The sequence below is a fragment of the Hemiscyllium ocellatum genome, chromosome 5 (assembly GCF_020745735.1).
Source record: "Hemiscyllium ocellatum isolate sHemOce1 chromosome 5, sHemOce1.pat.X.cur, whole genome shotgun sequence".
Lineage (NCBI taxonomy): Eukaryota > Metazoa > Chordata > Chondrichthyes > Orectolobiformes > Hemiscylliidae > Hemiscyllium > Hemiscyllium ocellatum.
Window position 1 is genome coordinate 116,240,642 of NC_083405.1, and position 24,819 is coordinate 116,265,460.

The 24,819-nt window shown below is 41.2% G+C and overlaps 1 protein-coding gene across 2 annotated transcripts in view; it reads right to left on the reverse strand.

Annotated features, from left to right (window-relative positions):
- Positions 1–1,385: 1,385 nt before the first annotated feature.
- Positions 1,386–24,819, reverse strand: part of dnajb6b (DnaJ heat shock protein family (Hsp40) member B6b) — a 148,613-nt gene continuing 125,179 nt past the window's right edge. For both annotated transcript variants that reach the window (XM_060825124.1, XM_060825123.1), the window contains exons 10-11: positions 17,809–18,021; positions 1,386–1,580 (exon numbers count right to left, since the gene is read on the reverse strand). In XM_060825124.1, the coding sequence (XP_060681107.1) occupies positions 1,498–1,580; positions 17,809–18,021 (296 nt within the window). In that variant the 3' untranslated portion in view covers positions 1,386–1,497. The remainder of the gene's footprint in view (positions 1,581–17,808; positions 18,022–24,819) is intronic.

The window sequence follows — 24,819 nt, forward strand, 5'->3', positions numbered from 1 at the left end:
CATCATTTGAAAGATCTCTATGGGATCACCCTCAGATTTCTTCTTTCAAGATAAAAAACAAAAGTTTGCCCATATTTTCCTAAGAATCACAGACAGTATCCTAACTGATCTCACCAAGGTTTAATACGTTTAATATAACTTCTCTGATTTTCAATTCTATGACTCGAGATATAAAGACTTTTTTTTTATTGTGGCCTTGCTAACTGCCAGGACAATGGATCATAGCTCCAAGGTATCATGACATTTTCAACTTTTAATTCCAAAATGTGTGTTGAGAGGAGGACTGCTACAAGCAGTAAAGATCACAGATGTAAATTCCGTACTCTCTGGCAAAGTTCTCTTTGGGATCTAGGGAATGTTGCACCTATAAAAGTGTACAGTAGTTGAAGGAGGAAGAGATAGTGTGTACAAATAGGAACTAAGTTGGCATAGGGATTGAAAGAGGTGGATGGATACATGGTACAGTGTAGCACAGGTGTATCAAAGGCCATGGGCAATGGGTAAGAGAGCCTCAGGTGGCATTAGTTGGAATGAATGGAACACTCTTCTTGAGATGGAAAAATGGGAGACGTAAGCTGAAGGCATGCTTTGAACACAGCTGGCATGAGGCAGCATTCTGTGCAGTCCACCACAGTTCTTCACAGGTTGCCTGGCACAACATCTAACCCAGTCCTGGACTGAACATGGAGAGTGCGAGTAACCCACTTTAAAGACTGGGTGCATGGACCCAGGATGTAACCCACCTTGGTGCAACAGGCCTGAGAACAAAATTCAGGGCTTAAATTTCCATCTTTGATGGGCCTACTCCAAATGCTCCTCCCCTTCAGCTATATATGGCATCTATGCCTTCAGCTACCACGGTCTTATTTTGTGGAATTCCATCCTTGTCGCCCTCTGCCACTGCTTCGTTACCTTGTCCTGAAATGGATGGAGCCTGGGGTGACAGGCAGAAATGGGAGACTGTGAGGGGTTTAGGGGAGGTGGGGTGGGAGGTGGGGTCTCACAAAAGAATATATAAATTTTGAATTAGTGCCAGAGTCCAGGTGCAAGATTTTCATCCAGCTTGCCTACTTTAATCTGTTCTTTTTCATTTCACAGTTATTTTGCCTTGCACCATTGTGAAACCTTGGGGAGGCATTCCAAAAGTGTGGGTGCCACATAAATGCAAACTGTTGATGCTTGTACTAAATGCACATGGAAATGTTACTAAGTTAAGTTACCACAAAACAGTTTTGCCTCGACTAAGACGTAACAGACTTTTGGTTATTAGAGAAGTGATTCCATGATCTAGCTTCACCAGCATCAAGTACTACATGACATAATCTATCCTTTCTCATCAATCTGTTACTCTGTGAAGCAATTAAAAATAATTTGCCAAAATAGAAAACACTCACATGCTGTGTCATGTTTAATTCACATTCTATAAAGCTATACCAATTAACATGAAAAATAACTGTATACTGCTGGAGTTCAAAGATCACCCATTGCATCTTACAATTAATGCTTCATTTTTGCTGTCTTTTTCTTCTTCAGTTCTTCCCTGTGCCGTTGTTTCCTCCGCTTTCCTCCTTCTTTTTGACCTGAGAAAACATTAAAATACTTTATCAAACAGTGAAATTGTAATAGACAGTGCAGTGCAGTTTGCCATGAATCTACTATTGTGGAGCTACATGACTCAGCAAGTTGTAAATTGAATCAAGAGACAATAAAACATAACCAAAAAGAAGAGGTCTCCCATTTTAGTGCAAAACTCAAGGGATAGTTTTATATACAGTTGTTCATAGCTGTTTCTAAATTAGATGATTTTAACATTTACTTCAGGCTAATTATTTTTCCCCAATGTTCTTTTCCCCTCCTTCCTACCTGCAAACAGTTCTAGAGCAGAAAACAACCCTTAAATATCCTTATTAAACTTGAGATTTTAACTTCTTAAAAAGGTGAGTGGAAAACTGACTCCTGTTATAACAGCACAGATTCAGGATTACAGTGTTATTGCAGATGACACCAAAAATGGTGGTGGAGTAGATGGTGAAGAAGGTTACCTCAGAGTACAACGGAACCTTGATCAGATGGGGAAATGGGCCAAGGAGTGGCATACAGAGTTTAATTTAGATAAATGTGACGTGCTACATTGCAGAACAGAGCAGAACTAATAAACTTAATGGTAAGGTCCTGGGGATTGTTGCTGAACTAAGAAACCTTGGGTGCAGGTTCAAAGTTCTTGACAGCAGAGTTCCAGGTAGACAGGATAGTGATGAAGACATTTCATGTGCTTGCCTTTGTTGATGTGCATCGAGTGTAGGAGTTGGGAGATCATGTTGCACCTGTAAAGGATATTTGTTAGGCTACTTCTGGAATGCGACATTCAATTCTGGTCTCCCTGCTTTAGGAAAGATGTTGTAAAACTTGAAAGAGTTAGTCGAGATTTACAAGGATGTCGCCAAGTTGGAGGGTTTGAGCTATAGGGAGAGGCAGAATAGGTTGGGGCTGTTTTCCCTGGAGTGTAGGAGAATGAGGAGTGGTGTTATAGCAGTTCATAAAAAATGAGGGGCATGGATAGGATGAATAGTCAAGGTCTTTCCTTTAGGGTAGTGGAGTCCAAAAATAGAGGGCATGGGTTTAAGATGAGAGGGGAAAGATTTATGAGGGACTAAAAGGGCAACATTTTCACACATGAGGTGGTGCATGCATGGAATGAGCTGCCAGAGGAAGTGGTTGAGGCAGGTACAATTACAACATTTAGAAGTCATCAGGATGGGTATATGAATAGGAAGGGTTTGAAGAGATGTGGGCCAAGTACTGGCAAATGGGACAAGATTAGTTCCCAGCCAGCTTGACATTATCAACAAACTTGGAAATATTACATTTAGTCCCCAAAGCCCACTGGAGACCGACAGCTGGTTATTGTCCAGTAGGAAACTATCACATACAGGCAAGCAATGAGACATTTTCAAAATGCAAAGCTATAGTTAGCTAAACCAAACACAAATTAAATCAACTGAGGCTGCAGTTCGCCCCTCTGCACTAACCAAATGCTGACATTATGACCAATAATTAGGATAGATTCCTGATGGGCTGCTGCACTCAGATCTCATCTCATGGAACTGGGTGTCAATGAGGTCCTGTTTGGCTTGTAGTGTCTGATGCAGCTGAACATTGCCATGCACAAGGACAGCTCCTCCCCACCAAGTGTTCTCGGCATGCAGCACAACACCTGTTTGTGAGTCCCAAGTGTGTAGAGTGCTGCATGCCTGGATTATGGTGTTTCAAGAGGATGTTTAGATAGAAAGCATCTGAGGATAGTAAAGTGTGTAGCCTAGTTGTTAGTCAGTGACTCGGGTGAGAGGCTGGCCTTGAATGTACGAGCGACTGTCAGCCATGCTGTGTGATTTGAGCACAGCTATTATGTTGTCTTCTGAGGGACAGTAAGGTTGCCACCATTTATCAGGAAACACTGCAGCCTTTCACAGGCGCAAGGGATGCAGGTTTTTCAGCAGATATCCAGCCACAAGCAAGTTATTTTGGGCATTATTCATGTTAAAATGGGGATGGAATCAGATGGGAGAGCTCGATAATGAGGCAAGTTTGGTAAATATATGATGAGAAACCTTGTAAAGCCTTATAGGGTGAAGCTCTCCATAAAACATAACCCAAATCACACTTTGCCATAAATGCATAAGATTCACTCCTATGTCTTTGTTTGTCCTGCTATTCCTTCCCATGGGAATATACTGCGATTGTATCCAAAACATGTCCTTTTAAAGGCATCCCATTTTTTTCTTCCATTTTCACTTGTCAATGGCTGTTTCTAATTTACTTAAAATTCACACAAGTTATAGTTAGAATCTAACAGGTTTATTGGAATACAAGCTTTAGGAGCGCTGCTCCTTCATCAGGAAGTTAGTGTATAAACCTGCTGGGCTATAACTTGGTGTTATGTGATTTTTAACTTTGCCCAACCCAGTCCAACACCGACACCTCCATATCTAATTTACTAAACAGAGTATTGCAGCAGTACAGGACATTGGTGAAACCACTTTTGGAATATTGCATTCAATTCTGGTCTCCCTTCTATAGGAAAGATGTCGTGGAACTTGAAAGGGTTCAGAACGGATTTACAAGGATATTGCCAGGGTTCAAGAGTTTGAGCAATAGGGAAAGGATGTAGCCATTTTCACTGGAGCATCAGAGGCTGAGGGGTGACCTTATAGAGATTTATAAAATCATGAGAGACATGGATAAGTAAGTAGTCAAGGTCTTTTCCCCAGGGTAGGTGATTCCAAAACTAGAGGGCATAGTTTAAGGTGAGAGGGTAAAGCTTTAAAATGAACCTAAGGGGCACCTTTTTCACGTAGATGGTGGGACGTGTATGGAAGGAGTTGCCAGAGGAAGTACAATCACAACATTTAAAAGGCATTTGGATGGGTACATGAATAGGAAGTGTTTTAGAGGGATATGGGCCAAATGCTGGCAAATGCAATGAGATCAGTTTAGGATTTCTAGTTGGCATGGACAAGTTGGATCAAGGGTCTGTACAACTCTATGAGGAAGTGGTGGAGGCTAGTATGATTGCAACATTTAAAAGGCACCTGGATGGGTTGTGAATAAGAAGGGTTTGGAGAGTTATGGGCCGGGTGCTGGCAGGTGGGACTAGATTGGGTTGGGATATCTGGTTGGCAAGGACGAGTTCGACCAAAGAGTCTGTTTCTGTGCCGTACATCTCTATGACTCTATTAATGTAGAATATCTGGTCAGCATGGGCAAGTTGGGCCAATGGGTCTTTCCCTGCTGTACAACTCTAAGACTCTGTGTCTGTAGTAATATCAAGTCACCAATTCCCTTAGATTGATCATTTCCCATCTCCCAAACATTTTCACCATGTCAAAAAAATCTAACATTTTACTTGCATTTTTAGCAGAAAATAAACAAAGACTAGCCCAGCACTGACAACAATGACACATGACTTGCATTAAAACACACCGTAAAGTCCTAGCAGAAGAATCTTACAACCGATTCAGAATGCTGGGAGCAATCGTCTCAGTGCATGAGAAAAACATAGGCAAGTCTCACAGCCAAGCTACAAAAAGAGAAATGGAGAGAGAAAAGTGGGAGCAAGAGGCTAGAAAGATTTACAAAATAGGAAAGGAACTTGAAGAAGAGATTTGAAGGAATGCTGTTTTGCATCCTGTGCTTTTTATGACAATTCTGTTTGTCTCTCAACCACAAATATTTTTGGTGTAAAGGAAAGTCTGAGCTACACTGTCATACAGCGAGTAGACAGCCAGAGAGATGTACAGCACGGAAACAAACCCTTTGGTCCATTACGTCCATAATGACCAGGTATCCTAAATTAATCTAGTCCCATTTGCCAGCACTTGGCCCATATCCCTCTAAACCCTTCCTATTCATATACCTATCCAGATGACTTTTAAATGTTGGAATTGTACCAGCCTACATCACTTCCTCTGGAAACTCATTCCATCCATGCACACCCTCTGTGTGAAAAGGTTGCCCCTTATGTCCCTTTTAAATCTTAACCTCTCACCCTAAACCCATACCTTCTAGTTCTGGACTCCTCCAATCCAGAATAAGTGATCTCACAACTCAGATTGGTGCAAACCAGTTATATATGTATGGGCCTGGGTAACATTGAGAAGCCTACATTAAGTGTCCTTCACCCTGAGAAGATGCTAGTGGACTTTCTTTTCTGCCTTATAAGCTGCTATACCTGTAAATGCTGAGTCACTTTCAATGCTACCTCACTAAGCAGTTAAAGGAAATCCCGCTTTCTGGACTGGAGTCACAGGTAGGGCAGGCAAGCTAGAATGAGCAGATCTATTTTCTGGAGGACATTGGTGATCCAGTTAGTCACTTACCAAAGAAACATCTGGCAACTTCAACAATTACTTTTATAATACTAGTTCACTAATGATCAAAATGATTGAAAATGATTTCCTCAATTCGCAAGGTGGGATTCAGACGCACAATACTCTATATGGTAGAGTAATCCTTGTGGTAATCTAAGATATTGTTTTGCCAGCACAGAAATACTTAACTAGCAAGATGATTTATTCATACATTAATCCTTTGAGAACTCCAATACCATTTTTCTGCTAAAATATTTTAGTTTCAATTTAAGTGGATCGTGCAGTGGTTCAAGAGGAATGGCCACCACCAGATTTATGAGGAAACTACAGATAGGGAGTACATGTGGCCCTGACAGTGTTAACTATATTTCACAGGCAATTAATTTTTAAAAAAGTTATCTCACCAACAGGGGCTTGGTTTGAAATACAGCTCAAAAAGACATCCTAAAATTATTTTCAGCCAAGGCGAAACATATCAAAAAAGTGGAATCTTGATGTCTATAAGCATTGCTTCATTTTTAATCGTAGCTGTGGCTCAAATAATTACCTAAAGATACAGAAATTCTCCTAGAAATGTGAACCACAGGGCCTATTAGCCAGGAATAACCCTGTCTATGCCGAAATGTGTCAGTAAACCATGAGCAAAAGGACAATGGGTTGGATACCGCAAACTGAATTGGTGAATTATCCCTCAGTTCATGCACTGACATCACAGCACTTGTTTCCATAGCCAGTGGTAAATCTGCATGGATATCAGCAGAGGTACTGCAAGAACAACCTGCCTGCACACAACTGGTTAGTTAAGAAAATTTCATTTTGATTCATTTAAGTCAATCAGTTGTCAACTAAAAGCCAAGGGGAAAGTGTGCCTGAAGATTATAATGTGCCAGCTTTTCAGTTTTTACACAAAATCACTTGCAGCTAACTGGGTTAAACAATTGTTCCCCTGGTAGTACACTGTCAATCATTGCAGTGGCGCAAACAAGACTTTCCTTCATGCTGGACAGGAATTGCAAGCCAATGTGTCCATCACTTGAAACTTGCAGTGTGAGGGCTGATCACTGCAGTGGACAGTTGTGTTGCTTGCTTTTCTCCCAAAAGGCTACGTTGGTCTAAAATATGTCATTGCAGATTTTAGTTAGTAAAATACAATGAAAAGAAATACATGTCTACATTTTAATATATAAAATACCTCTCTGGTAATGGTCAAATGTCCAAACAGGCCATTTTTTTTTGCTTTTTTGCATTAACAAGAAAGAACTGACCATTTTGTTTTGCTGTAAGAGATTCCATGAATAACAGTTGGCAGAGATCCTCTATCATCTCAGAACGTATATTAAAAATGACTGCTGATCCTGCAGGGTGAAAGTAGATTTTACACTAAGGAACTGCATTGCTCTTGAAGTCCCCAGTGAAGTTGAAAAAACATTTTGAGAGCAGCAAAGGAAATTCAGATTAGTAGAGATTCAATTGTTAAACTAGATATCAAACAGAAACAGTAAATTCAAATCCAGCACTCAGCTGTGATTTTAAAATAATTATTTTCAATAGCAGCAAACCCATTTCTGTTATTCATAGAACAACACATCCTTCAATCAATAGCTGGATGATTCAAATATGAATAGTTAAACTGAGACTTCATAACAGGTTGTCTTTTAGGAAGGAAACTATTTCTTTGGACGCTATCTCCTTATAAAAGTACTCCAAAACTACTCCACTGCATCAGAGGTCAGGTCAGTTTCCTTTGTGTCTGGTCCAAGGGAAGTGATGGGACCAACCAGAGTACCAGATCATGCACTCAGTGCACGCGCAGATCAACTGGTAGAGGTCTTCTCGGACATCTTCAACCTCTCCCTGCAGCAGGCCACTGTCCCTGCCTGTTTCAAGAGGGACAACATTATCTCTCTGCCTAAGAAGGCTCATGCAGCATGTCTCAATGCCCAGTGGCCCTAACCTCAATGGTCATGAAGTGTTTGAAAGGCTGGTCATGGCATTGAATCAACTCCAGCCTCCCTACTACTCTTGACCCACTCCAATTTTCCTATAAGACCAATAGATCTATGCCAGATGGCATATCACTTGCCCTTCACTCCTCCCTAGAACATCTTGACACCAAGAACAGCTATGTAAGAATCCTACTCATTGACTATAGTTCAGCCTTCAACACTATTTCCCCTCAAGAGTGATTACTAAACTTAGTGATCTCGGAGTAAGCCCCACTCTCTGCAACTGGATCCTCAGTTTTCTGATCCACAGGTCACAATCGATGAAGATTGGGGAATATATTTCATCCTCACTAACAGTCAATACTGGAGCCCCCTACTGTTCTCACTGTATACCCATGACTGCATTGCCAAATACCAGACTAATGCCATTTACAAGTTCGCTGATGACACCACCATAGTCGGTTGAATCTCAGATGGCGACGAAACAGATTACAGACAGGAGGTGGAAGACCTGGAAAAATGGTGCACTGAGAACAACCTCGCTCTCAATGCCAGCAAAACCAAGGAACTCATTACTGACTTTCGGCAGGATGTTACTCATGCCCCACTACACGTTAACAGCACAGAGGTGGAATGAGTGGAGTGTCAAGCTCCTGGGAGTGGTCATCCAGAACAAGCTTTCTTGGACTCTTCATGCGGACGCACTGGTTACAAAGGCCCAACAATACCTCTTCTTCCTTAGGCAGCTGAAGAAATTTGGCATGATAGTGAATACCCTTGCCAACTTTTATAGGTGTGCCAGCGAGAGCATTCTGCCTGGTGGTATCACTACCTGGTATAGCAACGGTACCATTCAAGATCGGAGACGATTACAGTGAGTGGTGAACTCAGCCTGGACAATCACAAAGGCCAGCCTGACAGCTATAGAACCCAACTACCAGGCCCGCTGTCAAGGAAAGCCAGCAGTCTTAAAGATCCATCGCACACTGGTAATGTTTTTCTACAACATCTACCATTGGGGAGAAGGTACAGAAGCCTGAACACACGCACGCACCAGTTTCTATTCTACTGTTGTTAGAATACTGAATGGACTCACAAACTCTTAACATTCTCCTGTACCTGTCTTTTTGTTTTTGTCGCTGTTTACCTGTTATTTACTATCTATGCTACTTAACTACGTGATCTGCCTGTATTGCTCGCAAGACAAAGCTTTTCACTGTGCCTCAGTACACATGACAAAAATTCAATTCATTTATTCAGTTATAAGATACCACCTGATGCTTTAAGAGTGGGAGATAACTTCTCATTTTGCAAGCAAGGGTACCATGGCCTTCCACAGAGACATTTCCATTGGCTTCCAAAACCATGGCAGTTGAAGTACATTTGCTTGGTGCCCATCAAGAAAAGAAATGGTTTTTAGTAAAGCTTAGTTTGACCTAAATATTCTTATTCCAAACTTAAACAATGCATGTCAGTGAGGCTTCAAAATACATCTGGGTAATCCAAGATGGACGACAGGAAAAATTTCTGGCTGTAACAGCTGCTCCATTTTTGAGGTATTTTAGATGTGGAGGTGATTTCCTCGAATTCAAGGAGCAGCAATTATTATTTTATATGCTGTTGCATGTTTTGGAACTTTGGAAAAACAAGCCAAAACAACAGCAGTTTTTAAATGGAGAAGAACAGACAAAGGAAGCACATGGCGAGGTCAGTGCTGTAGAGAGAGAAAGAAACTGACACTGCCTTTGCTGTTTGAATTCATGTATCACTGGACATCGGAGAGCGTCTGGGAAAATTAACAAACAGTGAAATACACAACTGATCTTGGAGGAACGTTTTGGGCGAGGTTCACAGCACAGAATCAGATAAGTGAATTACTATTTTAACTGTGACCTACAGAAAGTCTGCAGTAGTGAGTAGAGTGGGTTCTTTCTTGATTATATGTTTTTGGAGTTTTGTCTCTTGATTAAACTTAAAATATAAGCCATAACTATTCATTTAACTTGGGGCAGTGTTTGTAGAGGAATAAGGCAGTGTTTTTGTCTGGGTCTATAGATTGTGAAGGAGCAAAAATGGCCTGGTGATATGTGCTTCTTGTCAGATGTGGGAGTTTAAAGAGAGTTTAAGGGTGACTGCGGATTATATCTGCCATAAATGCTATTGGTTGCGAATCTTATCAGATCGAATGGATCGGTTGGAGAGACAGTTAGACAGAATGAGGAATTTGCAACAGCAACAGTATGTTATGGATGGCAGTTATAGGAAGGGGGGAAAATCTCAGATACAGTCACATAGACTGTTAGCTCCAGGAAAGATAAGAGAGGTAGGCAGCTAGTGCAGGAGTCTTTTTTGGATATACCCATTTCAAGCAGGTATGCTGTTTCAGAAAATGTAGGGGGTGATGGATTCTCAGGGGAACGTAGCACAAACAGCTAAGTTTCTGGTATTGAGACTGGCTCCAATGCAACGAGGGGTACGTCAGGTTCCAAGAGATCAATTGTGTTAGGGGATTCTCTAATCCGAGGTAGAGACAGAGGTTTCTGTGGCCAGCAGCGAAAAAGCAGAATGGTGTGTTACTTCCCTGGTGCCAGGATCAAGGATGTCTCAGAGAGGGTGCAGAATGTTCTCACGGGGGAGAGGGGCCAGCAAGAGGTCATTGTCCACATTAGAACCATTGACATAGGAAGGGAAAAAGTTGAGCTTCTGAAAGGAGATTACAGAGAGATAGGCAGATATTTAAAGAGGAGGTCCTCGAGAGTAGTAATTTACTAGACCTGCTCGGGAGCATTTAAACTTGTAAGGTTGGGGGGGCGGGGGGAGAAGGGGGAACACCCAGGGAGATAGTGAGGGAAGACATCAATCTGAGACTGGTACAGTTGAGAACACAAGTCAGTCAAACAGTCAGGGCAGGCAGTGACAAGGTAGGACAAATAAATTAAACTGAATTTATTTCAATACAAGAGGCCGAACAGGGAAGGCGGATGAACTCAGGGCATGGTTAGGAACATGGGACTGGGGTATTGTAGCAATTACAGAAACATGGCTCAGGGGTGGGCAGGACTGGCAGGTTAATGTTCCAGGATACAAATGCAACAGGAAGGATAGAAAGGGAGGCAAGAGAGGAGGATGATAGCATTACAGCTGTGCTGAGGGAAGATATTCCCAGAAATCTATCCAGGGACGTTATTTGGGTAGAACTGAGAAATAAGAAAAGGACGATAACCTTATTGAGATTGTATTACAGACCCCCTAATAGTCAGAGGGAAATTGAGAAACAAACTTGTAAGGAGATCTCAGCTATCTGTAAGAATAATAGGATAGTTATGGTAGGGGATTTTAACTTTCTAAACATAGACTGGGATTGCCATAGTGTTAAGGATTTAGATGGAGAGGAATTTGTTAAGTGTGTACAAGTCAATTTTCTAATTCAGTATGTGGATGTACCTAGCAGAGAAGGTGCAAAACTCTTGGGAAATAAGGCAGAGCAGGTGACTGAGGTATCAGTGGGGGAATACTTTGGGGCCTGCGACCATAATTCTATTAGATTTAAAATAGTGATGGAAAAGGATAGACCAGATCTAAAAGTTGAAGTTCTAAATTGGAGAAAGACCAATTTTGATGGTATTAGGCAAGAACTTTTGAAAGCTGATTGGAGGCAGATGTTCTCAAGTAAAGGGACGGCTGGAAAATGGGAAGCCTTCAGAAATGAGATAACAAGAATCCAGAGAAAGTATATTCCTGTTAGGGTGAAAGGAAAGGCTGTTAGGTATAAGGAATGTTGGATGACGAAAGAAATTGAGGGTTTGGTTAAGAAAAAGAAGGAAGCATATGTAAGTTATAGACAGAATAGATCGAGTGAGTCCTTCGAAGAGTATAAAGCAGTAGGAGTATAATTAAGAGGGAAATCAGGAGGACAAAAAGGTGACATGAGATAGCTTTGGCAAATAGAATTAAGGAGAATCCAAAGGGTTTTTACAAATACATTAAGGACAAAAGGGTAACTAGCGAGAGAATAGGGTCCCTCAAAGATCAGCAAGGCGGCCTTTGTGTGGAGCCACAGAAAATGGGGGAGATACTAAAAAAGTATTTTGCATCAGTATTTATTGAGGAAAAGGATATGGAAGATATAGACTGTAGGCAAATAGATGGTGACATCTTGCAAAATGTCCATTTTACAGAGGAGGAAGTGCTGGATGTCTTGAAACGGTTAAAGGTGGATAAATCCCCATGACCTGACCAGGTGTACCCGAGAACTGTGGGAAGCTAGAAAAGTGATTGCAGGGTCTCTTGCTGAGATATTTGCATCATTGATAGTCACAGGTGAGGTGCCAGAAGACTGGAGGTTGGCTAACATGGTGCCACTGTTTAAGAAGAGTGTAAAGGACAAGCCAGGAAACTATAACCAGTGAGCCTGACCTCAGTGGTGGGCAAGTTGTTGGAGGGAATCCTGAGGAACAGGATGTACATGTATTTGGAAAGGCAAGGACTGATTAGGGATCGTCAACATGGCTTTGTGTGTGGGAATTCATGTCTCACAAACTTGATTGAGTTTTTTGAAGAAGTAACAAAGAGGAGTGATTAGGGCAGAGCGGTAGCTGTGATCTATTTGGACCTCAATAAGGTGTTCGACAAGGTTCCCCATAGGAGACTGGTTAGCAACATTAGATTTCACGGAATACAGGGAGAACTAGTCATTTGGATTCAGAACTGGCTCAAAGGTAGAAGACAGAGGGTGGTGGTGGAGGGTTGTTTTTCAGACTGGAGGCCTGTGACCAGTGGAGTGCCACAAGGATCGGTGCTGGGTTCACTAATTTTTCAACATTTATATAAATGATTTGGATGTGAGCATAAGAGGTATAATTAGCAAATTTGCGGATATCACCAAAATTGGAGTTGTAGTGGACAGCGAAGAAGGTTACCTCAGATTACAAGACCAGATGGGCCAATGGGCTGAGAAGTGGCAGATGTAGTTTAATTTAGATAAATGTGAGGTGCTGCATTTTGGGAAAGGAAATCTTAGCAGGACTTATACACTTAATGGTAAGGTCCTAGGGAGTGTTTCTGAACAATGAGACCTTGGAGTGCAGATTTATAGCTCCTTGAAAGTGGAGTCGCAGGTAGATAGGATAGTGAAGAAAGCGTTTGGTATGCTGTCTTTTATTGGCCAGAGTATTGAGTACAGGAGTTGGGAGGTCATGTTGCAGCTGTACAGGACATTGGTTAGGCCACTATTGGAATATTGTGTGCATTTCCGGTCTCCTTCCTATCGGATAGATGTTGTGAAACTTGAAAGGGTTCAGAAAAGATTTACAAGAATGTTGCCAGGGTTAAAGGATTTGAACTATAGGGACAGGCTGAACAGGCTGGGGCTGTTTTGCCTGGAGCTTCGGAGGTTGAGGGGTGACCTTATAGGGGTTTACAAAATTATGAGGGGCATGGATCGGGTAAATAGGCAAAGTCTTTTCCCTGGGGTCAGGACTCTAGAACTAGAGGGCATAGGTTTAGGGTGAGAGGGGAAAGATAGAAAAGAGACCTAAGGGGCAACTTCTTTCACACAGAGGGTGGTACGTGTATGGAATGAGCTGCCAGAGGGAGTGGTGGAGGCTGGTACAATTGCAAAATTTAAAATGTATCTGGATGGGTATATGAATAGGAAGGGTTTGGAGGGATATGGGCCAGGTGCTGGCAGGTGGGACTAGATTGGGTTGGGATATCTGGTTGGCATGGACGGGTTGGACCGAAGGGACTGTTAAACGTGCTGTACATCTCTTTGACTATATAGTTTGTAAATTCAGCACAATGATTTCAAAATGCAGACTTACTCTTTACACTTAGTAATATGTGACTTGAAATGTGAGATACTGACTGGTGACTGGGAAGATAGAGAAAGTTTGATTGAATCACTGTATTCTGCCTAGTGGACCGTACTTAGCCATTACTGACCTGGTCTGCTCTGGACCATCCATCCACTCTCCTACGCTCTGCTTTCAATTGACCCTCACACATTTTCAGCCTCAGTTTCCTTTAGTCTTAAGCATACCAGAACTTAAAGAGAGTCAGGAGGCAGAGGTGAGTGTAGAGGCCATCACAGGGTGCTGGGTGAAATAACTCCATAGAGGCCGTTTTCCCATCACCAAGTCACCCTTTATTTACACACAGAGAGTCTTTGACACTGATCCAGCTCCCTTAGAGCCAGCTCTCAGAGTGAATAGGATGTCCGACACGCCTGATCTTATCTGTCAGCCAGGCCTCCCTGATTGGACCAGATTAATAGCCCCAATCAGGGAACTCATATTCTATGAGGTCCACCTGGCTGACATCATTACAATCACTGTACTGAGAAAGCTGAAAGGTCACAAAGTGAATAAATCACCTGAGTTCTGAAGGAGATAGCTGAAGAGATTGTGGAGTCACTGGGATAATCTTTCATGAAGCACTTGAGTCAGGGAGGATCCCAGAGGACTGAGAAATAGCTAACGTAACACCTTGATTTAAGAAAGGAGCAAAGCAAAAGATGGGAAAATTATAGCCCGGTTAACCTGACCTCAGCCGTCGGTAAGAGTTTACAGGAGAAAGTGAGGACTGCAGATGCTGAAGATCTGAGTTAAAAAGTGTGGTGCTGGAAAAGCACAGCAGGTCAGGCAGCAACCGAGAAGCAGGAGAGTCGATAAGCCCTTCTTCAGGAAAATCTTACAGTCCATTATAAAGGATGAGTTTGTGGAGTATTTAGAAGTGCATGGTAAAATAGGGCTGAGTCAGCATGGCTTCGAGCACGACAAATCTGATGGGATTCTTTAAGGGTGTAACAAGCACGTTAGACTAAAGGGAACCAGTCGGTGTATTCTTTTTGGATTTCCAGAAGGCCTTTGTCAAGGAAGCTGCTAAATAAGAAAAGGGCCCATGTTTCTAGGGGCAAGGTACTGGCATGAATAGAGGACTGGCTGACTGACATAGGGCAGAGAGTGGAGATAAAGGAGTCTTTTCCAGGATGACTTGTAGAGTTCCAAAATGGTCAGTGTTGGGACCAAAACTGTTCATGTTATACATTAACAATCTGGGAAAAGGAACTGAGGGCACTGTTGCTAAGTTTGAAGATAACACAAAGATTGGTGGAGGGACAAGTAATGTTGAAAAAGTAGGGATGCTACAGAAGGATTTCGACAGGCAAGGTCACTGGGCAAAGAAGTAGCACATGGAATACAATTTGGGAAAGTGTGAGGTTATGCACTTCGGTGAGAAGAATTGAATTGTAAACTTTTCTAAATGGTTAAAATCAATGAGGAGGAAGTGAGGACTGCAGATGCTCAGACTAGAGTTGAGAGTGTCGTGTTGGAAAAGCACAGCAGGTCAGGTAGCATCCGAGGAGCTGGAGAATTAATGTTTCAGGTATAAGCCCTTCATCAGGAATATTTTCTAAATGGCGAAAGACTTCGTAAATCTGAAACACAAAGGGATTTAGAAGTCCCAATTTAGGATTTTCTTAAGGTTAACATGCAAGTTCAGTTGGTAGTTAGGAAGGCAAACATAATGTGAGCATTCATTTCAAGAAGGCTAGGAAACAAGTGCAGGGATGTACTGCTGAGACTGTCAGACCACATTTGAACTATTATGTGCAGATTAGACCCCGTAACTAAGGAAAGACATGCTGGCCTTGGATGGGACCTAGAGGAGGTTTACAAGAATGATTTTGGGGATGAAAGATTGGTCATATGAGGAGAACTTGAGGACTTTGAGTCTGTACGTGATGTATTTATAAAAATAAGGCAGGAATCTCACTGAAACATAAAGTACAGAGAAGACTTGGCAGAGTGGACGTGGAGAGGGTGTTACCACTAGTAGGACAGACGAGGACCTGAGAGCACAGGCTCAGAGTGAAGGGATGACCCTTTAGAACTGTGATGAGGTGGAATTTCAGTCATTGCACATGACAAAGGAGTAGCACTCCAAAAGCTTGTGTGATTTCAAATAAACCTGTTGGGCTATAACCTGGTATCGTGTGACTTAGACTGAGTGTATTTATGACAGAGAAAGATAAGTTCTTGATTAGTAAGGGAATCAAAGGTTACAGGGAGAAGGTAGTAGAATGGTGTTGAGAATCATAACAACCATGATCGAGGACAGAGCAGACTCAATGGGCTGAATGGCCTAATTCTGCTCCTATGTTATACAACGTTATGATATTATGTATGCAGTTCAAGAATTTTGTGACCTCTATTCCTTTTGTGTTATTTTTATTTCAGTAGATATTAGGGTATTTGAAGTCCTCAGTTATTACCCTGTAGTTTTTACCCTCAGAAATCTGCTGACATATTTGCCTTCTATCTCACTCCTACATTTGGGAATCTGAATTACACTGCCAGCAGTGGAGCTGCCTCTTTCTTTATTTCTGAGCTCAAACTAGAAAGGCTCATTTGATGATTCATTTAATATATCATCCTGTCTAACAGCTATAATCAATTTCTTAACTGTGAATGCTCCCATGACCCACATTCTTTTATCTCCTACTCAAACTTTTTTTTTTAAATCAATCTGTTCAGACATGTTACGACACACCTCTGCATAGGTGGGAATTGAACTCCGACCTTCTGGCCCAGAGGTAATGATTTCATCCTGCCTAACAATGCTATATCAGGGATATTGAGAAACTAATCAAGTTTAGAAATCATTAACTCATAAAATGGCCTGTGATAAGGCAGTGAAACAATTAATAATAGTCTATCCACACATTTTCAATATGGTTACAGAGAGTTGTAGAATTGTTACTATAGTATTTAAGAAGTAGGTGAAGAGAACAGCAAATGCTCCCATGGCATGTTCAAGTATTTCCTTGTACATCAGCTCACATTGTATGTGAAATGTGGCAATTAAAGATGGCTCATTTTTCTGGGGATAAGCTAAATGCCTAAACCATCATCGTTGTCATTGATATGGTTTCTCTGGGGCCTCAGCTATGCTGTTCTGTTTTAATTTAATTTTTAAAACTGGTCAATAGCTTCTGGCTCTCAAATTCACCCACATATTCTCAGTTTCAGTATGTCTGATGCTCATGGTGCCTTCGATATCCTGCTGTGCTATCCTACAGTTGATGCTAATATGCATTATAATTAAGTACAAGACAAGGAATATAATAATGGACCTCAAAAATGCAACCGTCAAATTGTATTTAAAGGAGAGCTGTGAACATTAAGACCTTTTATATGCCAATTTTCATGTTCTGGAATTTAACTTGCTCAATTGAGCTGTTGGGGAATTTCTAACGTCCATGTCACAATTTCAGTGCTTGAAACACTTACCTATTTACAAAGCTCTTTATCACAGTCCACGTTTTGATCAATTCCTTATAGGAACTTCTGTACAAGACTAACAAGAGTTTCACCTGAAGAGTTATTATTCTGTTCCAGCTTCCCAAAGATCAGCATGTGGACGATTTTAGAATAAGAACAGCCAGGTCACTGATTAGGAATGCTGCAGAGATGTCAGAGGGGAATGAACCCAACTGAATAGCAACTCAAGAGTGTGCATGTAATTTTAAGGAATTTAGCTGAGATTTAATGATTTTTTTCTATAAACACTACTTGAATGAGTGTATTTTAATCAAAAAACATTTCATAGGATTAGAGAAACTTATAGCACAGAAGGAGGCCATTTGTACCATGATGCCTGTGCTGGCTCTTTAAAAGAACAATGTCCCAAGTCCCACACTCTTGGAAGCATTAAAGCACCAAACATCTTTCCAAGGTTGTCAAATGGAGCATTCATACCAAGTTTTTGCAAGTCTGTGCTAAATTAGTTAATGCATAGCATTCCTCTTATCCTCACTTAGCATTGTCCTAAAATTGACAACCTCCTTACGACTAACCAAGGAAGCCGAGAGCCAGTTTCTCCCAGATCAACGTTAATACAGTTGAGCAACCTTATCTAACCGTTTTTCCTATTTTGACCAATGCCCTATGGCTCAGATTTTCTTGTTCCCATTTCTAGTCTTGGATTTATACCTGCTAGATTGGGAATGGTTCCCTCCTCAGGAACACTGTAGACCATTGCTGGTGATCCGACTTCCTCTTCCTCATCAACATTATACTGGTAATCATATCTTGGGTAGGATGTGGAATGCTGCCGTGAAGAACGGGTGTAAGCCGCGTGTCCAGGTAGGGCCTGCTGTCCTCGCTGCCTAAGCTCTGTTGCTAAGGCATGTTCATCTTCAACACCTGAAACAGAATGATAGTATACAGTGCAAATTATATTCAGTTCGTGCAGAATCTCCAAGATGAAAATTAAAACCGAATCATGTGGTACTTCCCCATTATCCTCTCCTCAGAATCAGAAGATTGCGAATTAATATGCCATTTCATCAACTGAACCACAAAATCTAGGCTAATGTTTCAGTTGAGGCACTGAAGAAGTATTGCACTGCTGGAGGAGCCAACTTTCAGAGGAGTATGTAAACTAAACTGCTTTCTCAAGCAAATGTGAAAAAAAGGGACTAGCATTACTTGAAGGACAGTCGAGTTCTCCCAAAGTCCTGGTCAATATTTACCTTTAAACAACATAAGTAACATAACAGATTATCTGTTTATTGCCCCTTTGCTGTTTGTGGAACCTCACTGCATGCAAATTGAATGCTACATTTCTTGTATTGCTGTAGCCATTTCAATTCAAATATCTACCCTAGTAATGAATTTACAACAAACTTGTAAGAAATAGATCAGGAATTACAGCATTCAACAGGATTGACTGAGCTCTTAGTATAGAATTAATGTGACAATTATTACATTTCAAACAGATCAATTCAATTTTTAAATAGCACTATAAAAAGTAAGTGACAAGCACCCCTATTATTGTTGCCAAGAATTCTTAAGTACTCAATAGTTTTTAAACTTGAGTATAATCAATTTTACAGCACCATTTGATTCTGATATACTTTCTGCAAATTACATTTGCATTATTACATTAATTATTCAGCCATGCTTAATTAATGTACAAAAATACATTGAAATACAAAAAGCACATGACTTTTTTATTGTTGCATGAGGTGTGGACATTACTGACAAGCTTGTTGTCCATCCCTAATTTCCATGAATTAAATGGCTTGCTGGGTCATTTCTGAAGGCAGTTAAAAGTCACATTGCTGAGGCCAAGCTGGGTGAATAAGGCAGAATTTGTTCCTAAAGGGAACTAGTGAACAGGAAGCCTTCAAATGGTATGGTTGCCACTGGCTAGGTCAGTACTGATTGCCTATCCCAAATTGCCCGGGGGCAGTTAAGCCTGAATCACAGTGCTGTGGTCTGGAGTCACATGTAAGTCAAACCAAGTAAAGGTGTGCCATTACCCCCATTTAATTAAATACTCTTCCCATCCTCAACTTCGTCATTTCTAGGAGAAGATTCTGGCTCTGGAGTCACAGGCACAATATGAATACAAAGCTAGTGAAGGTGATGCACACAAAACGGAACAAGAACTGACAGAGAAGGATCTGAGCGTATTTGAGCCTTTTGGGTAGGCGAGTGAATGGTGAAATGCAATGCAGTGTAATGCAAAGTGCTTCACAAATCCAGGAATGACTAAATGGTAAAGATTAAATATGCACAGAAATTGAGGAATCAGCAATATCCTGTATATATTCGGATTTTATATTGCAAAGTTAATAATGACAATGACTAGAGTTATTTTTGCAATACAGAACTTGAGTATTGCTGAAAAATGATACTTTATCAAAGCTTTTTGTCTTGACCTCATTAGGGCAATTCATAAGAAATGCTAATGTAAAGTGCAAACAATCTCATTAAACTGTATGAGAGAAGAGTGCTGATTGGTTGGCAAGTAGACTGTGATCGGTAAAGGCATAGTCATGGAGAAAATACCATTTAGATGATGATTGACTGCAACTGTACAATGCATTACATTGAGAAATAAACTTTCAAACGTTTTTCACCTACTTTGTTGAGTTGAAACAGGTGCAGTGTGTGCACATTTTCATTCCGTCTGCAAAGAACAGGGCCCGGCGTATTAAAATGTGCCACACTGCGAGCCTGACAAATCTTAACTTGACTGCCACCATAATCCTTTGCACACTCAATATTGTTCAACAAGCATTGGCCAATTACAGAATCACATCTAAAGTTGGACACTGGATTTTACAAGCACAGGCTGGTTGTATACAATCAATATCTTGTGAACAATAGTTACAAACAACTGAAAGGAGATGTTGTCTGCTATGATCTACCAGTCATTGGGATGTACAGCTTACATATCTAACATCGCACCAGCACTAATGTTCATGTACCACTTAGCTCATTTGTGTGATAGAGAGAAAGTCTTTTTAGCTTGACATCAAAACCTGGTTAGCAGTGTTATTCAACCTTTTGAGATACCTCCAAGGTAATCTGGGATAGACTGGACACTTTTTAGAAACAAAGTGAAAGCTTTACAGCCCGTTCATGATTTTGTGCGATAAACAATGAGGAATGACCTGATCAATGTAGCCAATATCCCACAGGATGGCTCTGATATATCATTTTTCAGCATCTAGCTTGTCCAGTGAACAAGTGGACCAGGCCTTATTTACAAGGTTCAAGGTTTGTGTAAAGATTTGTAGCTTAGATACTGGTTGGCATGTGTTTGCCAAGCCTTAAGTTGATTTACAGACATTTCATCCCCTTTCTAAGTCACATCTTCAATGCTTTGGAGCCTCCTGTGATGTGCTACTGGTACTGTCTTCTGGAATTTATTTGGTTTCATTACGGTTGCTTCCGGTTGCCGGTTCTGATTGTTCGTTACAAGGTAGCCAATTGCCTGTAAAACTATAGGAATCCTAGCCTAAACTTACCAGAGAAGGTAGGCCTGCAGTGTTTAGTAGCAGAGAACACCTAGCCAATTTATCAACCTGGACCTCAAGAAAAGGCAATGGTACATTTGAGTGCAGCATGGAGGCCATACAAGGAAGTTCTCACATGCAGCTGCAGTAAAAATTATAACCTCCATATCAATAGAAATATGCAAGGGGTAGAAGATCAGGTGCCATTACATTAAAGACACATTTCTCATGGAATTAAACAAAGGTATCTGCGAGATCTTGACCTAGCAGGAATCCCATGACAACACCATCCACTTGGACATAAGTGGTGTTATTAAAACTAAACATAATTGTGAGTTGTTCAGTTCATAATTTCAATGAGTGTTGATTCACACAATGGTGGCAGGTCTCAAAGACAATGCCACGGTGCTACAGTTCAAATGTCTATGGATTCCATGAGTGGTGCTTTGTTGAATATGCTAATAATGTCAAATAATCACATGAACACTGCATGGGCTATCAACACGCAAGCCCTGTATGGTATTCGCAAATGTGAGGATTAGAGTAGTGCTGGAAAAGCACAGCAGGTCAGGCAGCATCCGAGGGCTTTTGCCCGGAGTGTCGACTCTCCTGCTCCTTGGATGCTGCCTGGCCTGCTGTGCTTTTCCAGCACTACTCTAATCTTGACTCTAATCTCCAGCATCTGCAGTACACATTTTCGCCACACTAGATAAGTAACAGAGTAAAAGGACATCACTTTTGTGTGTCTTGGCAGAATGAAAAGAAAGCAGCTGTTCCCCTTAGGTCACAGTTTCAATAAGTCAGAATGGTTAGACGGAATTTGAAGAAAACCTTTTCACCCAGAGGGTGATGGGGGTTGAGAATGCACTGCATGGGAGGATAGTTGAGTCAGGAATCTTCAAAAAGAACTTAGATGAGCATCTTAAGTGTCAAAACATTCAAGACTATGGGGCCTAGTATAGGAAAGTGAGACTAGTGTAAGTAGTATATTATTGGCAGTATGAGCTCGACAGGCCAAAGGGCCTCTTTCATTCTGTATGATTCTATGAAACCATAGTATTAGACAAAACAGCTTGAATTTGTAAGGAGTTAAACTGAAAGTCATGATTTCAATGGTAAATCTATGGAACAGCTTGAAGACATGTTAGAAATAGATAATATTTATTCATTCAAATCTAAGTTGGGAGACAACATTAAAATCCCTACAATGTGGAAACTGGCTCTTCAGCCCAACAAGTCTACACTCACCCTCTGAGACCCATTCCAATAACCATCCAGACCCATTCCCCTACCTTTCATTTGTCCTCACTAATGCACCCAACTACACATCCCTATGCGCAATTTGCAAGGCCAATTGACCTAACCTGTGTCATTCCTGATGAAGACCTTATGCTCAATATCGATTCTGCTGCTCCTCGGCTGCTGCCTGACTGGCTGTGCTTTTCCAGCACTACACTTTGTGACCCATGAAGGTTATTAGTGGAACTTATGAGCGCCAATCCTCGTTTTCCTACTAAGGCTAATTTACACTCTGCAACATTTATTTCAAGGGTAAGATTTTGGGATCCAAAGGAGGAATTTGACATGGAGTAAGTAAGCATTATTGGAAGGAACTTTGGACTTATACTTCCTATAATTTTCAGTCACTGGCATTTGCCTTGCCTCCTTTGTAGGTCTATTGCAGCCTAATTGATTGCAATGATGACTTATTGTATTATATGACAGCCAGGATTGTAAAAAGGAAACTGGAAGGACCTTAGTCTTTACTTGTCTAGCAATTTCTATGTTCAGGGCAGGTCCCCTGCATTACCGCCCATTGACAAATGTTTTTCAGCAAGGGGGTAGCCAACAGCTGCAACACTGAATACCATTCAGTAGTTGGAAGAAAATAAAATCACTCAGTATGAAAATGAATAGTATAGGATGAACGTAGCAAAGCATTTTTTTCTGAAGAAGGGAAATTGTTTTAACAAATGTGAAATTGGGATGCTTCATTACAGTTTGGAAGGAACGTGTGAAATTGGGATGTTTCAATATCATTTGGAAGGTATGTGTGAAATTTGAATATTTCCCTACTCTCTGAAAGCTATTAAGATTACATTCCCTACAATGTGGGAACAGGCCCTTCGGCCCAACAAGTCCACACCGACCCTCCGAAGAGCAACCCACCTGACTAGTGCACCTATCACTACGGGCAATTTAGCACGGCCAATTCACCTAACCTGCACATCTTTCGACTGTGGGAGGAAACCGGAGCACCCAGAGGAAACCCATGCAGACACGGGGAGAATGTGCAAACTCCACACAGACAGTTGCCCAAAGCAGGAATTGAGCCCGGGCCCCTGGCGCTGTGAGGCAGCAGTGCTAACCACTAAGCCACCATGCCGCCCTAATAGAATTCCCACAGTGTGGACCAGCCCAACGAGTCCATAATGACTCTCTGAAGAGCATCCCACCCAGATCACACTATCCATGTAACCCTGCATATCCCATGACTACTCCATACTTCCCAGGACACCATGGCAATTTTGCATGGCCAATCCACCTAGCCTGCATGTGCTCGGACTGTGAGAGGAAACCAGAGCACCCAGAGGAGATCCATACAGACACAGGGAGAACATGCTAACTCCACACAGACAGTCACCCAAGGCAGGAATTGAACCTGAGTCCCAGGCACTGTGAGGCAGCAGTGCTAACCACTGAGCCACTATACTACCACTATGTGTGAGTGAGGTGCATTTTGACATCATAACGTATCTGTGAAACAATAGTTTTTTTGCTGTACAGTAATTTTGGATGACAAACATACAACTTTATATCAGACTGAGTACTAGCAGAAACATGAATTCCCTTTGTCACATATCCATTAAGACATCAATCCACATGTTATTATAGTAGTAGCCACCCTTGTTAGATAAGCCATGCCTGTATCAGCTGTAAGTTTTTAATGCACTGTTTAAATAGTAAACATCTTTGAATTACCATAATCAATTGACAGAACAGTGTTTCTAATGAACACAAAGAACTATTTTAATAAAAGAATTGTCTTTCCCAGATGTCAGTCCTAATTCTCAGCAAGTTTAGTTTTCAGATGACTACAAGACCCATGTATCAGAACCAACTGTGCTAGTATAAACCTTGCATTGGACAAGTAATGCTGATAGTGTGCGCCGTGTGCTTAGTTTATCTAGATGCATACTAGTGGGTGTAGCCAGTGCTTTCTCTAATAACAAAAGGAAAAGACATGAAACTATAATGTAATTCATTTTGCTGTTTAGAAGGCACTATAACACATAGAAATATCAAGGCATCCCACATGAGGTTTCCAGTCCAATATTGTCTCATTCTTAAAATTCATACCATTATTTTCAAGTGCTTCCAGAACTTGGCAACTGCGGCATCCTCCAGCCCTACAAACTTCTGAAGAATTCATATCAGATTAAAAATGTTAACTCTGTTTCACAGATGCTGTCAGACATGCTGAGTTTCTCATCATTTTCTGTTTTTGTTTCAAACTTCTAAAACATCGGTATTTTCCCAATTCCAGTCTCTTGCATATCCCTGATTTTAATTGCTCCACCATTGGCAGCCATGGCTTCAGTTGTCTGGGACCCAAGCTCTGGAATCCTCTCCCTAAATCTTGTTGCCTCTCTTTCCTCCTGTAAGATGCTCTTTAAAACCAATCTCTTTGAGCAGACTCTTGTTTATCTATCCTAACATTGTTAAGTGGCTCAGTGTCCATTTTCACTCACTATTGTCCTCAAAGATTGCTTTGGGAAGGTTTATTGTACTGATGACCTTATTGTTGTTCAGTACGCCATGAATATGACAAATTGGAATTCCTAACCAATTTTTATGTTTTTATAGTCAAGGTACCTTGTTTGTAGTTATGTTCACCACTTATTCTGCAACAGTCATTGTATCCACAGACCCGTTTGCACATAGAACAATCACAACAATGACAGATACACTGTCTCTACCCCATCCATAAGAGCTGATCTTTTTATAAACCATAAATATAGAGAGCATAGGTTTAAAATGAGAGGGAAAAGATTTAAAAAGGACCTGATGGGCAACGTTTTCCAGACAGGGGATGGTGCATGTATGGAAGAAGCTACCAGAGAAGGTGGTGGATGCAGGTACAATTACGATGGTGTAGTGATATAATTGCTAGACTGTTAGTCCAGAGATC